Source organism: Miniopterus natalensis, chromosome 17, assembly GCF_054644295.1.
Source record: "Miniopterus natalensis isolate mMinNat1 chromosome 17, mMinNat1.hap1, whole genome shotgun sequence".
Taxonomy (NCBI): domain Eukaryota; kingdom Metazoa; phylum Chordata; class Mammalia; order Chiroptera; family Miniopteridae; genus Miniopterus; species Miniopterus natalensis.
Window position 1 is genome coordinate 14167650 of NC_142097.1, and position 15372 is coordinate 14183021.

At 59.8% G+C, this 15372-nt stretch overlaps 2 protein-coding genes across 5 annotated transcripts in view; one reads left to right on the forward strand and one right to left on the reverse strand.

Annotated features, from left to right (window-relative positions):
- Positions 1 to 8231, forward strand: part of SMG6 (SMG6 nonsense mediated mRNA decay factor) — a 207268-nt gene extending 199037 nt beyond the window's left edge. Inside the window, exons 17-19 of one of the 3 annotated variants that reach the window (XM_016211134.2) lie at positions 2731 to 2942; positions 3229 to 3310; positions 6403 to 8221. In XM_016211134.2, the coding sequence (XP_016066620.1) occupies positions 2731 to 2942; positions 3229 to 3310; positions 6403 to 6533 (425 nt within the window). In that variant the 3' untranslated portion in view covers positions 6534 to 8221. Of the gene's footprint in view, positions 1 to 2730; positions 2943 to 3228; positions 3311 to 6402 lie in introns of all 3 variants that reach the window. The other 2 variants (XM_087825965.1, XM_016211135.2) reach the window with 2 other exon arrangements.
- A 74-nt stretch (positions 8232 to 8305) lies between these two features.
- On the reverse strand, positions 8306 to 12867 carry HIC1 (HIC ZBTB transcriptional repressor 1). Of its 2 annotated transcripts, none has more exons than XM_087825967.1 (2): positions 12755 to 12867; positions 8306 to 11325 (listed from the first exon to the last, which is right to left on the reverse strand). In XM_087825967.1, the coding sequence occupies exon 2, from the start codon at positions 11303 to 11305 to the stop codon at positions 9161 to 9163; it is 2145 nt and encodes a 714-aa protein (XP_087682093.1). In that variant the 5' UTR covers positions 11306 to 11325; positions 12755 to 12867; the 3' UTR covers positions 8306 to 9160. The 2 variants fall into 2 exon arrangements, with proteins under 2 accessions (XP_087682093.1, XP_087682092.1); XM_087825966.1 differs by lacking the exon at positions 12755 to 12867 and adding an exon at positions 11645 to 11874.
- Positions 12868 to 15372: the final 2505 nt, after the last annotated feature.

A 15372-nucleotide genomic window follows, 5' to 3' on the forward strand; every position in this document is an offset into this window, starting at 1 on the left:
CGTTATTGGTAAACACTCAGCCCTGGCAGATAACGGCAGTGCTGCTGGGTGGTCTGGCAGGGAGGCTGGGAGGATTTTGAAGTGGTTAGATGCCTTTGGTCTGATTGTCTTGTAGCTTTTCATGATCATTCTATTGGTTCGAGGTAACATTCTTCTGGCCAGTGTCACCCTAAGGCCAGGCCGACAGAAACCCTCCAGAGCAAGCCCTTGGCTCATGCCTGTGGATTCCTGCCACTTGGGCCCTTACCACTGTCTGGTCATTGGTGCTGGTGCAGGGTCAGCATCTCAGGACCCAGCTAGCTCGCTTCCATCCTCAGGCCAGAGGAGCCCAGCTGGGCTGTCTCCAGGAGACTGTCTAGGCACCCTGAGTTCTTGGAGCTCTGTGGTAGGTCAGCCTCAGGATGGGCTTTGGACTCTGGGCTCCTGTCTAATCTAACTGATACAGCTAATGTAGCTGAGGGCTGTGCTGTGAAGGGAGAGGGTCTGGGAGAGGATTGGGAAGCCCAGAATTTTTAACGTCCCCTTCTCAGCAGACACTTGGAGCAAGTTCGGGAGCCCTGTCCTCTGGAAAAGCCACCAGACGGGCAGTCTGCCTGCCAAGCCACCTCTGACATCCATGCCAAGATGTTCCATTGGGCCTTCCCTCCCAGTCCCAAGTGTCTTAGTGCCAGATGAGGGTGGAAACAAAGGGCAGGAAACATCCGCCCCTGCAGAGGCTATAGAACCCTGGGGGGTTGTGGGAAACACGTTAGCACCACCTGAGAATGTTGGCACTGAAGCAGCCCTCGTCCCGCCTCCACCCTCCCTGTCTTCCTTCCCCCTCCCCATGTGGCCTGGCCAGAACCTCTTAAACCCAGTCTCTTAGACCTAAGGGAAGGTTTTCTGTTCTTCTAAAGTACAGCAGCTTTCCTCCCCGAGGCAGAGCAGCAAGACCATCATGTTGTTCCAGCTTTCCCTCTTCCCTCACTGGGTCCTGGGGTGGGACAGCTCTCAGGATAATGCATCTCGGTACTTTCCTACCAGGAGATTGTCAGGGGGAAGAAAGTAAATTGGACACCTTTTTTGCTAGATGGTCAAGAAACGGTATAACTGAGAGACGTGACATCTTAGGAGCCTAAGACTTAAAAGGAACCTCAGACACCATCCCAGAGTAGCAAGGTTTTTGTTCACCAGCATGGATTGGGCCCCTACTATGTACATTGGCTCCTTGTTCCCGGGTGCACCAGTGAATGGCAGAGCTGCAGCCCTTGGTCTTGAGGAGCTTATGGCTCAGTGGAGAAAGCCAGATTTGGTGGAGAGGGAGCAAATATATGAGAAAGCCCAGAGGAAACATGCCGAATAAATAGATGGCTCCCAGGGGCGTTTGGAAATGACAACTCTGTTAAAACAGTCCAGGCCAGCTTCTTTGAGCCTTTCTCAGTTGGGCAGGGCCTTGGACTCTCAGGGGCTATAGAGGAAGCTCCTGTTCAATAAGTCTCCCTCAGTGGACTCCTGCCCCATGTCCAGAACACACAGGGTTAAGCCACCAGCCTTCCCTGCTTGTTTCTTATGCTCTTTAACCTGCTCCATGCTCCTTAGGCCTGACCCCAGCATCGAGAAGCCCCGCCTGGTGCAGAAGCACAAACAAGCTTCCCCTTTGAAGCCTGTTTAGTTTGGAAGCAGGAAAGCAGATTTTGGGATGGAATACGTTTTTTGTCTTTCATGTTCTGTTTGCTGTACCGTATACCCATCCACCACTACTCCCCAACCATACATTGTGTGGACACTGTACCCTCAGGTTGCTGAAAGCATGGGCATCGTGTGTGTGTGTGTGTGTGTGTGTGTGTGTGTGTGTGTGTGTGTGTGTGTTCATTCGTGTTCCCACATGGTCCTTTTCCAGAAAGTGTCTCTGAATACCCAGACAGTGAGTGCCAGGCTCACCATGGAACAGCATGCTCATGCTGATTCCCCAAGCCATGAATCATTGCACCGAGGAGAGGCCTCAGACCCCAAACTCTCCCGGAGCCCCCAAGGAGTGCATATTTCCCACTTGACCTCAGGCTTTTGGCTGGAATTTTGGAAAGAATCTTCACCAGAAAATGAAGCCGTGTCCCAGACACATAGGCAGGCAGGCAGACAGGCATACACACACACACACACACACACACATACACACACAGAGGCACACACGTGCAGTATCAGAGAAGGTAGATGTGCCAAGGGCATGGTTTGGGGGAATACCAGGGCTCTTGCAAGTAAGGCCATGATTGCTGAGTCCCACTTGGTGACCTCCCTGCCCTCTGCTGGGACATGGGGCATAGAACTTTGCCCCCTCTTTAACTGCTGTGGTTGGGGGCCCAAGTGGATGAAGGAGAATGCCTCTTTCCCTTTAGCTGCTCCATACCCTCACCTCTCCTGAGGGACCCTTTCAATTTGATCCTATAACTAAGGAATGCAATGGAGGGGCCAGGTTTCTTCCTCTGAATACAGCAGCTCCAGAAAATCCCTGTAAGTTCCTCCCAGGAGAAGCTCAGGGCCTGGAGGAAGAGGCAAAAAGAGGAGAGAGCACTGTGGAAAGTCTGGGATGCTTCTTGCCCCCCAAGGTCCCCTACTTTCACTGGAAGACTCCTGTGGGGCAAGATGGATTCTGTGGTCTGGGAGGGGGCTGGCTGAGAAGGTGAGGCCTAGGATGAAAACAAACATAATGGCTGATCACTGAGGCTGATACCTTGTGGAACTGTGTCTCATCAGTGATCAATGAGCTGGACGGCCTGGCCAAGGGTCAGGAGACAGACCACCGGGCTGGAGGCTATGCCCGTGTGGTGCAGGAAAAGGCCCGGAAGTCCATCGAGTTCCTCGAGCGGCGATTCGAGAGTCGGGACTCTTGCCTACGGGCCCTTACCAGCCGTGGCAACGAACTCGAATCCATCGCCTTCCGCAGTGAGGACATCACTGGCCAGCTGGTAAGACCCCCTGGCAGAGAGGGAGATAGCCAGCCTTCAGAACAGGGTCTCCAGGAGCGAGGGGCTAAAGGAAAGTCAGTCAACCTGGGCAGCTGAGGGGCAGCCACCATTAAGGCCCAGAAGTGGGAGTTCATGTCCTATAGATCACTCTTGGCACAGTGATCTACCAGGGCATGATGGGAGGGATTCTGGGAGGTGACCCCAGCACCCAAGAGGCAGAGTCTTTGTGTCTTCTCCGCATGGTGCCCCCCTGCCCAGTAGCCCTTCTCACAGTGTCTTCCCCCAGGGAAACAACGATGACCTGATCCTCTCCTGCTGCCTTCACTACTGCAAAGACAAGGCGAAGGACTTCATGCCCACCAACAAAGGTATAGCTTTGCCTCTGCTTGGAGGTCATCCATTCCCTGCCCTACCTTGTCCTGCCATCCTCTGCTGTAGGAAAGTTGAGGAAGTGGGGGTCAGTCCTGAGACAAGCTCAGTTTCCTGCCCTCCTGGAAGTCAGACCCTCCTGTCACAGCTCCCCCGCGCCCAGGAAATGTCAGGTGGGACAACTAGGGATGGGCCTAGCCCAGGAAGCCAGGCTCCAGGCAGTGAGCTTTCCCACTTGGCATACATCCATTTCCTTTCTTGGGTCCTCAGTGAGTACTCTGACAGCAAGAATGTCTCTGTGATTCAGTGTAGCTTATTCTGGCCATAGTCTCCTGAGCCCAGCCCTCTGCAGCTCTGAGAGGACAGGCCCCAGTGGTCCCTGCTCTGGGCCATGCTCATCCTCTTGGTTGATCCCTGATGTTTGCCCTGTATCAGGCTGTGGGTTGAGGTGCTTCCCCTTTGAGTAGTGGGTTTTTTCTTCTGTCCTCATGGCGGTAAGCTGCAGCAGTTCTCAGGATGCCTGGAGTTGGGGGCAAGTGAGAGCTTGAGCACCTCACTCAGTGAAGCTCAGGTGTTTTCTGCTCCTGACTCTCAGGAATCTGACATTTCTTCTTTTGGAAGGCATTCCTAGGACCTCCTAGCTCAGCGTCATCTGCAGAACTGATAATTCTCACCACTTGGTTTCTGTCTGTGTCTTGTTGTTTTCTTTTAATTGTTGTCACCCACCTCCTCTGCTCATTTTCCTAATCCTGGCTTCCGGACTGGTCTGGGGACTGACTTCTCTCCTGCTGCTCCTCCCACCCACGTTAGTGCTGCCCCTCACTCCTGCCTCGGTCTCCGTACCAGTAGTGCTGGTATTAAGGGGCTGGTAATGAGTCCACACTGCTCTTCAGATGGGTCCTGCCACGTGACTTGCACATACTGTCCCTTAGAACCAGATCTGGAGCATTCAAGTGGTAAAAAGGAGTCCTGGCTAAGCCAGACAGGAGCTTGGGCTCTGCTCCCAGGCAGCTCCTAGAAGGGCACCTTCTGAGGGTGAGGTAGGCAGGAGTACAGAAGGCCTTGTTGGGAAGTAGGGTACAGATACTGTTGTGGCCCCACCCAGCCTCAGAGTTGTTTCGTTCTTAGCAGAGACACATTTTGGCTTTGGCCCTAATAGTCTCCCCACCCCCCCAACCCCCACCCCCACTTCACCCCAAACAGCCTGCAGGAACCCATTGCCATCCTGGGGACCGCCCCTATCAGAATTACATCAGCAACGGCTGGTGTAATCAAACCCCATTTGTCAGTGTGAATTCTTAGCAGATTAACTTGTCAGATTCACAGAGAAACTGTCACCAAATGTTTATGTGTAAACGATGTTGAATTTTAAAATCATGTGGATTATGGCGGATGGGGCCTGACAAGATGACAGTCTCTGGTTTCTAACAAAGTGAAGTTACCAGTGTCAAAACAGAGGATGTTTATTGTTAAAAATGTCTCAAAGTATCCACAGAAACCCCTGAAGACCCCTGCCAGCAATGCTGGGCCTTGGTTGGCTGACCTAAAGCCTGGGACTCTCCTGGTCTGAGTCCCAGGGCAGGAATGGTGGAGCTCCGGACAGACTAGGGCAGCCAGCTGGGAGCCCCACGCAGCACCGCATGACACCACCCCACCCTACCCTGCACTCATACACCCCAGAGTGGTCAGGCCCAGACAGTTGAGTGGTCTCAGAGCATCCCCTCTACCCATGACCACCTTCCTCTCCCTCTCTGCCCACCACAGCCCCTCACCCCCCATCACACCCTCCTTCCACTTCTCCCCTTCTCTCACCACCATCAGCCTCAAGTGCCTCTCCCTCCCTCTTCCCCCCAGCCCCTCCCAAGGCTGACAGCCAGTTCTCAGCCTCCCTGCCTGGAACTGGAAAGCATGAAACTGCTCAGGTCCGATATGGGCGTTTGCAATCCCCCAGCCCAGCCAGCTCCTGCAGTCAGTAACCCCCACAGGATGCTCCTTGTGCCTCACTGTCCACCGGGCCCTCTGTCCAGAAGCACCCAACCTGGGACTGAGGAGTGGACTTCCCACCTGAGGGGCCTTGCCATGGGTGGGGATGTCACTTGTGTGAGTACTTGGCCCTAGTTGAAATTCTCCCCAGTACATTAAAAGGTTAGGGAATTAGGGGAAGAGAGATGCTGGAAGGCATCTTGCTAAAAGTTCTCTAAAAAGAATGAAGGCTATCTGTGCCAATATAGAAAGATCTTTAAAATATATAAAATCTGAATAAAGTGAGTGTGGCTAGTATGATTGTAATGTTGTAGGGGGAAGCTTACATACCAAGTATATATACTTGTAAATCTGCATGAAGAAATCTGAAAGCATACAGAGCTCTACCTGGGGAACAAGGCCAGGGGCGCAAGAAGGGAGACAACTGGGAGGATGAGCCTCACTTTACCTTCCCTTTTTTCCTCTTTTGTGCTGTGAGAGATTTGCACCACGGATTACTTTTATTTAATAGAGGAAATCTATTTGACTGTAGCCTTGGGGCCATCTTGGTACAACTTTGTCAAGGACTCTTTTGCCCTCCCCTCAGAGTTCCCTCAAGCTAACCCCTCTCCCCACATCTGTGAGTCCTGGATACGCTCCATATTCCATCTTTGGTTTCCTACCTTTTAATACCTAAAGCACTGGCCTGCCTGCCTTAGAGGGAGAGGATGTGTAGTAAGGCGAGTGTTCCGAGTCCAGGACTAGCCATGCAGTAGGGGTGGGAGGGAGGGGCTGCCTTCCGCTCCCTCAGCTCAGAGTCCTGGGAGCGGTCTGTGTGGAAGCCACCAGTCAGGGCAGCTCTCAAGACACAAGGAGCACAGTCCTGTGCGGGAGGCAGGGGTCCAAAGCAGGTAGCCAGCCCCAGCCCAGCATGGTCCTCCTAAGGCCAGCAGGGGAGGGGTGTCCTCAGCTAATCACCTGCCTGAGGGAAGGGATTTGTGGAAGGACCAAGAAATGTCTTCACCCCCCCCCCCCCCACCCCAGGACCACACTCCCACCCAGAGAGAGGAGAGGCAGCCAGTGTCTGTCTCCTGTCCTCAGAAAGGTTCTTCTCCTCTTATGCCAACAGAGGAGCCAATCCGGCTACTGCGGGAGGTGGTGCTGCTGACAGATGACCGCAACCTGCGGGTGAAAGCGCTGACGAGGAATGTGCCCGTGCGGGACATCCCAGCCTTCCTCTCATGGGCCCAGGTGGGCTGAGGGGGCCACACCGGGGCCCACCGCCTATGGAACCGTTCCTGAGAGGCCACCAGGTGCCCAGTGTAGCACGGAAGATGCCCACATGCCTGAGCCACCAATCCACCCAGACAATAAACCATCCTCTTCCAACCCACACCGTGGCCGTGCTGTGGGGGAGCTGCTCCTCACAGAGCCCCTCCCAAGGGTTGGGTGGAAGCTGCTGGGACCCTCCTGGGCTGTCAAGATTTAGTAGGGAGGTGACTGGCTGCAGTGACAGCAGGTAGGCGAGCTAGATAGGCTGCTCATGCCCTCAGCCTTTCTGCCTCCCCCTGTCTACTTCAAGGGATGGGGGGGGCCTTCTCAGCCTGGGACTCAGCCACTTTCTCAAGTGGAGATGGGTCAAGGAAGTTAGTTTCCAACAGATGCAGGTGAAATGACAGGTCCCTTTAATCTCCTTCAGAACCCGTCCTTAATGTGTCCCAGAGGCTTAGCCATGCCATGAAAAAAGTATCCAGGATGCGGCTTTCCCTCGAGGCCGGATTCCCACATGGACCCAAGTTGGGCTCTGGACACCATGTTCTAAACAGCAGCCCTAGACCCCCACTTCTACCCCACCCCACCCCAAACATACGCCCCCCGTCCTGCTGTTCATCCCACCCTTGTCAATCGGTTCATTATACTTTGCCACTTGTTTTCCCTGTGGATGGTCATGGGTCTAGAGGGAAGGGACATCTGGTCTGAGGCCCATGCTTCCTGGGTGGCCTTTGCCTGCTTCCTCTACCCTCTTTGGCCTTCCTTTTGCTCTGGTTCCCACTGAACAAAATTTCCTCTGATTTTTCTCAGTTCTCCCCTCCTCTCTCCTTGTCCTCCCCCCCCCCAATCATCCTCACCCTCCTCTCTGGTTGACCCCCCTCACCTTCCTGGTCCCCTCAATCTCCTTGCCTCAGTTCCTTGCCATGGGGGTTCTTACTCTGAATCTCCCTTCTCCTCTGGTACCTGTGCCAGGAACCTAATTAAGCTTTCCCGCCCTGACCTTTCCCAGGCCCCTGTGCTCCCGGAATCTTCCAGGCTAGTGCCTGGAAGAGAGCATTGCCTAGCCTGGAGTTTGCACCCTATTTCTAGCTTTACCCTAGAAGAGCTCGACACGGGGCCTTTGAGCTTTTTGTTGCCTCTTTAGCTGGCACCTGTGTTCAAAGCCTCACCCAGGAGGCTTCCTACTGGGAATTTATTCTCTCAACCCAGGGACACGGATGAGGGGAAGACAGGGTTTTGAGGAGCAGCCAGGAGTAAGTTTTGTTGGGACCAGTGGGGGTATCCCCCAGAACCCTTGTCTGACTGTATAGCCTGCCAGAGGATGAGGATGGGAGCAAGGCTGTGCCCTCCCAAGGCCCAAGATTATGCCAGAAGGAGGGACTGTACAGGAGAGCCACAGCCAATGGTTTGGGGGTATGAGTCCGCCGGGGCCTCAGAAAACGGGGCTCTTTGGGTTACAGTGTCCTCAGCCTCCTTTGAGATCCCCTGTCGTGGATGAAGGCTAATGACTGGGTGGGTGGGAGACCGGGAGACCCAGCTATCCTTTCTGTCCTGTTTGCAGCACTGGTTTTGTTTCCTGAATAAATTTTTAGTTATGAAACATACCTGACCTCTTGCTGATCTGCCTCATCTCTGGGACTGGGGAGGGAGGAAGGTCCACGGCTCTGCACCTATGTAAGGGCCCGTCTAGCCCCTCCGCCCACCCTAGTGCTGGCACCCAGGTCCTAGTGCAGGGCAGAAGAGAGCTGCAGGGTCCGGGGTCCTTGATTACTGCTTTATTGCTGTTTGGTTCGAGTATAGAAAATGGAAGCGGCTCTGGAAGAGCCTGTGTACAAGGTAGAAAATATACAAAAGAGGAGGAGGGAGCTAAAGAGACCACGTTCCAGCCCAGCCCAGCCTGGGCTCGGGGTATAGGGCTGCCCGGGGCGCATGCAATAAATATGGTCCGGGGCCTCAGGGAAGGGAGGAGGGGACACCGCAGGAGTGGGAGACCGGGTAGACCAGAGCTGTCAGCCCTCTGACTTCAGAGGGAGGGAAGGGTGGGCCCTGGGGCTAGTGCCGCTTGTGCAAAATGAGGAACTTCACATTATCAGTCCCGGGGAGGGCGGGAGCGGGGGGCAGGGGGCCCTCCGGCCGGCTCAGTCCCCTCCCAGCTCCCCAACCCTGCCCGACGCTCCGACCCCAGCGGGGAGATTCACAGTGAGAATGGGTGTGGTCGCAAGGGCCGGAGGTAGGGCTGGGAGCGCCCCAACAGTGACACCCCTACCCCCAAGAGCAGCACGGAGCCGGGGGAGGGGGCCAACGAACCACAGGAAAAGGCGGAGAAGGGCCGGGGGGTCTCCTTTGGTCAAAGCTGATATCAAAAATATAAATCTCCCTTCCCCCAACCCACCCCCATCCCGGGGTTTTCCCCTCACCCCCATCCCCGGGCTAAGGCACAAAGCAGTGAGGCCAGGTGAGGCCGCAGAGAGGTGGGGCCGCCGCCACTGCGGTGACGCTGACGCTGCTACTATAGTTGTCCAGGTGCGGTCTGCCTGCTGGTTGCCGCCGCCGCTCCCTGGGGGCGCGGGCTGGGGGCCACGCGGCGGCGACGAGGCGGGACGGCCAGGGGCGCTCTAAGTGGGGGAGAAACGGTCGATGGTCCGGCCGTCAGGCCCGGCAGCCAGGTGCGCTCCCTGGCTCAGCACCTCGGCCGCTTTGTCCGGGCTGAGGCCCAGCTCCGCCGTGAATTTAGCCAGCGGGTAGAGGCTCTCGAGCGCCACCTTGGGGTCGTGCAGGAAGTGCGTGGTCTGCGCCAGCAGCTCGGCTGCGGCCGCCTTGTCCTGCTGCTTCAGGTTTAGCTGTTCAGCCGTGAGGCGGGCCACGGCAAAGACGCCCTCCGGGAAGTCGAGCTTGCCTTTGCCGTCGGGGCCGGGGACGCCGGGCAGCGCCCCCAGCCCCGCCAGCGCCCCGGCCGCGCCGGCCGCGCCACCCACGGCATGCATCTTCATGTGGCTGATGAGGTTGCGTTGCTGGGCGAACTTGCCGCCGCACACCTGGCACTCGTAGGGCTTCTCGCCCGAGTGGATGCGCATGTGTTCGGTGAGGCGGTACTGGCGCGTGAAGCGCATGCCGCACGCGTCGCACGCGAAGGGCTTGAGGCCCAGATGGCTGCGCATGTGGCGCGTCATGGTCCCGCGCTGCGTGAACTTCTTCCCGCAGATGGTGCATGGGTAGGGCCGGGTAAGCCAGTGCGTCTTCTCGTGCTGCCGCAGCGTGGCCGGGTCCTTGTAGCTCTTGTCGCACGACGCGCAGCGGTATGGCCGCAGCAGTTCGCCCAGTCCGCCAGGAGCACCAGCGACCTTGTCCCCACCGCCTCCAAAAGGGGGCCCGAGGCCGGCGGCCCCCGCCGCTACCTCAGCGGCCTCGGCCCTGCCATACAGCGCCTCCTCCTCCTCCACGTGCGCCTCCACATGCGCATTCAGCTGCTCCGAGCTAGGGAAGCCCTTGCCGCACGGGATGCACACGTACAGGTTGTCACCAAAGCTCTCAGGCTCGCCATAAGCCAGGTGGGGACATGGATAACCCTCGAGGTGGCCGCCGGGCGGGCTGGGGTCCTCGCTGCTGCCAGTCTCCTCGCTGCTGCTCTTGTAGTCGTCGCCGTCGCCGCCTAAGCCAGGCCCGTCCAGGCTGCCCGGGTAGCGCGGGGGCGGCGCCAGGCCGAGCGGAGGCCCCCCGGGCGAGGTGGCCGGGTCCCCGCCGCGCTCCTCGCAGCGCTCGCCGGGAGAGCCGCGCTCCCGGCCTAGCTCGTCGCCGTAGCTGCCCAGGCCTGGCTCATGTTTCATCCAGCGGTAGAGGAGGCTGGGTCCGTCAGGGCGGCCGGGGGGCTCGGGTCCCGGACTGCCGCTGCCGCCACGGAACGGGTCGGGAGGCTGTATGGCTTCCTCCAGCTTCTGGAAGGGCAGCGGCGGCAGCGGCGGCAGGACGAGCGGCGGCTCCTTGTAGGCGGCGGGGCCGGCGCTGGGAGGACTGTCTGGGCGCGGAGGCAGCTCGCGCTCGCCCGGAGGCCGCTCGGAAGGCGCGGAGCCCGGAGGGCTTTTCTTGGACAGGTCCAGGCCGCAGAGCGGGGAGCAGCGGCGCTCGGGCGCGCAGAGCGAGGCGGCCGGGCCGGGGCCCGAGGCGTACAGCTCGGCGCAGTGCGTGTTCACTGCGGCCTCGGGGCCCGACGGCGGCTCGGCGCTGGGCGGCGGCGGAGGCCCGGCCGGGGACGAGTAGCACGCCTGGATGACGGGCGTGGCGGCCCGCAGGCCCCGGCCCGGCCGCCCGTAGGGCGCGTAGCCGCCGCCGCCGCCGCCGCCGCCCCGCAGGTGGCAGTACTTGCCGTGGCGTTTGAGGCGCTTCTTGCACAGCGCCACGAGGTCGGGGATCTGCAGGTAGCTGGCTGCGGCCAGCACGGCGCCCAGGCTCGGCTCGGTCCCCGGAGCCACGGCCGCCGCAGCCGCGGCCTCTGCGCCATCAGCCAGGCGGCCGGTGTAGATGAAGTCCAGCACCAGGCGGAACACGGCCGGGCTCACCATGTCATGGTCCAGGTTGAGCAGGTTGTCATGCACCACCAGGGACTTGAGGTAGGCGCTGCTGGCCGCCAGCACGTTCTTGTGTGCGCGGAAGAGGGCGTTCTGCACCACGATGATCACGTCGCACAAGAAGCCCTTGGTGCGCTGGTTGTTGAGCTGCAGCAGCAGCTGCCTCGAGTGGCCGGGCGCCTCCATCGTGTCCAGCATCGTCTGCCCAGCACAATCTCCTGCGGGGACACACACCAGTCGGGTCAGGGCCGCAGGAGCCCTCGCCGCCGGTTCCCAGCCAGGCTCCTCTCCCCTCCACTTCCCCTTCCCTTCAGCTAGGCAGGGGCATCGAGCACCGGCCTGGGCACTGGCGGAGAATGAGGGGCCTCCGAGTGTGGAGCCTGGGCCGGACCAGAAGGAGCAGGGCAGTGGCCGGTGGAGAGGAGGCCAGGCCGGCCTGCACCCCTTTGCCCAGAGGCACCGGGTACACAGGCTGGATTCTGGGGACTTCGAAGGAGAAAAGTGTTTGGGCCAAGTGACCCTTTCGGAGACAGTTACCCGATTTGAGGAAAATGTCCGCTTCAGGAAAAGTCATTCAGGGCCGAGTTTGCCCAACTGGGATCTAAGGGAGCCGAGTGAAAAGCGCCTCCCGCCTCGGGAGAAGTTGCCCCAGTTGGGGGAAGTGATCCGAAGGAAGGGAGCGCCGGGGCCGCCGTGGTGCCGCCCTGGCCGGGGGCTGTCAGGCCCTAGTTGGGGCCCGGACGGCGGCCGCGGCGCGGGGAGCGGAGGCAGCCGCTGCGGTGGCGGGCAGAGCACGAAGGCCGGGCCCCGGCGCGGGGAGGGCGTTATATCGGGGCAGGAGGCTGAGGCAGGAAGCAGGTGGGGGGGAGGGGGGAGCCACGCAGCTCCCAGGGGAGGGAGGGGGCAGCGCCCCGGGCGGGCACGGCGCACAGCCGGCTGCGGCCCTGACCCCAGCCTGCGCCCCACCCGAGTCCCGGCCCGGCCTCGGCCTTAGGTCCGCGTTCACAGCCCGGCGCCTCCCTCCCCAGCTCCCCTCGGCCCCTTCTCCACGGGAACTCCGCCGCCCCAAACTTAGGAAAAAGTTTCCCAACTTCAGACAGGCCGGGAGGGGCGCGCCAGCCCCAGTCCCTCGGCTCCCAGCTTTTCCTCTCGCCCCCCATTTCAGCAGCCGGGCAGCGGCCTGAGCCGAGCCCTGGGCTGCCCTGCCCGCCTGCTCGCCGGCCCGACACTGTTCCCCGCCTGGTCCGCAGGGCCTCGCGGCCCGTTACCTGCGGCCGCAGCCGGGCCGGGCTTCCCTCCCCGCGGCGGTGGCAGCTCCTAGCCGGCGCCCCACCCGCCCTGCTGCCAGGCGCCGAGCTGTGCCAGGGCAGCGCCCCTGCCAGCCCCGCCCGCCAGCTCTCCCCTTCCCTTCCCCTCGCCTCTCCAGCCCATGTGCGGGCAGGGCCGGCCCGGGCCGCTGACCCCGCCGTGAACCCGGAGCAAAGCAGCGACCCGGTGGTCCTGAGTCCTCTAGGGGCGACACCCGGAGCTCTGAACGCCAGCCGCGTTGGGACGCTTGCTCAGAAGGATGCACCCGAGGCGGCCAGCGCGCGAGGACCGGGCTGTCCGGGTCCCCTGTCCCTCCCGGTCCCCAGCCAGAGGACCCACCTGGGGGGCATGTCGGAAGCCCCGGGCCCGGCTGCCGGCTGATCCAGGGGGGACGTGGCTGCGCTGCGCTGCCCTCCGCCCGCCGGGCCCCCGGTCGGTCTGTCCTGCTGGTCCGTCCTCCCCGCGTCCTGGTCGCGTCTCAGCCCGGCCGCGCTTTCCGCACACTCTTATCTGAAGCGGCCCGGGCCGGCAGGCTCTGCTGCAGCTATGGCGCCACCTCGCGGGGGCGCGGGGCTTCGCGCGACACAGCCACGACCTCCCTCCGCGCACCTGGCTGGGCTGGAGGCTCGCAGATGCGTAGCTGGATCCGGGAGGGGGCGGGGGCGCTATTCGCAAGATCACCCTCCCAGATGTGCCCACCTGGGGACCCAAGTCCAGGACATAGGAGCCCCACACCCCCCAGGGTTTTGAGCTGACCGCTCCTGTGTAGATATTTCCAGATTCTCACATTGCCCCAATTCAGAGAAGTCCTGCTTTTTCACGGAGGAGCCCCTGGTGACAGTAGATGGTGGGAAGGAGGTTACGGAAACCCTCAGGGAGAAGTAGACGAGATCCCTGGGAAGCCTCCTTAGAGATTCCTGGATGGGACTCTATATAAAAAAATTTTTAATCCTCACCAGAGGATTTTCCATTGCTTTTCAGAAAGAGTGGAAGGAAAAGAGAGAAAGAAACATCGATGTGAGACACATTGTTGTTGCTCCAGATGAGCCCCAACAGGGTACGTGCTCTTGACCAGAAAGGGACCCGAGACCCTTCAGTCCGCAGGCCGAGGCTCTAACCACTGAGCGATCCGGTTAGGGCTGGAAAGGACTATTTATACCCACCCTCACTAAGCATGGGTTAGGTGTGCACAGAACCAGCCATTTGCACCTAGATCCTCTCCAGATATTGACACCCGCGGGCGCGCATGTTTACACAGACACACACCCGCCCCCTTCCGGGAGTCCAAGTCCGGCTCCCTGGGATACCCCGGGGGCTGCCACATAGGACCCTCCGTGAACCTGGGCAGAGGGGTTACCCAAACAGCTCGCACTGAACTTGGTCTCTGGAAGGACCCCAGGATGTTCGACTGGGAACAGTTGGATGCCTCTTAGGAGCCCCGCGGAAGCTACTCCAGCCCCTGAATTCCCCAAGTGAGCCATTTTGATGGACCCAATTTAACGACCTCGTGTCCAACCCACGGACCCTAGAGAAACGGGGCGGGAGGGCCTGCAGCCCGGGGAACCCCGCCCCCGCCCGCCTGCAAGGTCCTGCACCCCACGTGAAGGCCCAGTTCGTGCAGGTGACTCCCCTTCTGGGAGGGAGGGGATCCGGCCCTGGTGCGCAGGCACTGACTCCGGAAGTATTCCCGGGCTGCCCGGGCACCTGGTCGCACTGTGGCCCACGCTCTGCCTCCTCCCCACACCTCCTGACCCCCGCCCACACGTCAGGGGTGGGAGTGGGTTCCCGAGAACCCCTGCAGCCTCTGATTGGCTACGCCTCCCTCAGCCGGCGAGCCAGAGGCTGGGGCGCAGAGTTACCATAGTAACCGGTGAGGTTCGCCCAGATCGAGTCTCTCCAAGGCCTTAGAGAGCTTAGCAACCACGCAGGGCCTCTGGGCGGATGGGGGCCGAGATCGCCGCCCCCGGCGCGGTTCTCAGCCCCCAAGTCCCCGCCAGTGGTAGTGGCTGAGTCACTCATTGAGAGAACGAGGGCGTGGCCACTCGCAGCCCCAGACAGACACCAAGGGCTCGGTCGCCCCCAAGAGGCTCCGTTTCCTCCGCAGGCGACTTGATGGCCTCGCGGCCCGGAGATAGCTCCTGGTCTCTGCGGATCCTTCTCACTCTCATCGCGTCTTCAGTCCCCCCTCACCCTGTTTCCACTCCGTGATCTGAGTCAATCTTATCCCAGTTCCTCTCTTCTGTCTCCCCATGGTGTCCTCACTAGGGAAGTGGTGAGGCTTCAAGAATGAAAATAGGGGGCTCCTGAGCTGCCAGCCTCTAGGGCAGAGAACATGCTATGGCTGAGAGGGAAAAGTGAACGGAGTGCTGGAGGGAGGCGGGAAGGTTTCTCGGAAGTGTTCTTAGAGCGGGGCTTTGATGGATGAATAGGAGTTCTCTCCCCAGGCAGGAAGGCATTACTGGAGAACAAAAACCTCTGGGACAAAGCCTGGAGACAAAAAGAGAACTCACGTTGGCCAGATCCCAAAGAGTGTGGAGGACCTCTCTAGCCCCGTTTCTGCTGTAATCTCTCCCCCTCTTGATGGGGCCAGATCTACATGGGAGGGTCTTATCGGCTTACCCCCAGCCTAGCTGCCCTCCTGTAGACTTCACTCTTCTTCAGCCTTTGACCTTCCCTCCCTCCCTGGTTCCACCCTCTTCCCCACCCCAATCCAGCTCTTCTCTCTGAACACACTCCTCTCCCCAATTTAGAGCCTTCCTCAATTGATGAAGTTAGGTTGGGCCAGGATCATACATTTCCCTGCTCCTGTCCAAGGGAACTCTGCTCCACATGGCATGTCCCCTTCCTGCCAATTGTGACCTCTAGGAACTCTTAGCTCCTCCAGGAAGTCATCTCTGCTCTGCCGCACACTTGAGAGCCCTCCCTGCAAAGCTGCTGAACCCTTGGTCTCCTTCACT

Bases quoted from the DNA above. Each gene is read 5' to 3' on its own strand.
- HIC1 (XM_087825966.1), bottom strand. From the start codon at position 11,681: ATGACTTTTCCTGAAGCGGACATTTTCCTCAAATCGG. The intron at 11,326-11,644 runs GTAACTGTCTCC...GTGTCCCCGCAG, and splicing joins GGACATTTTCCTCAAATCGG to GAGATTGTGCTGGGCAGACG.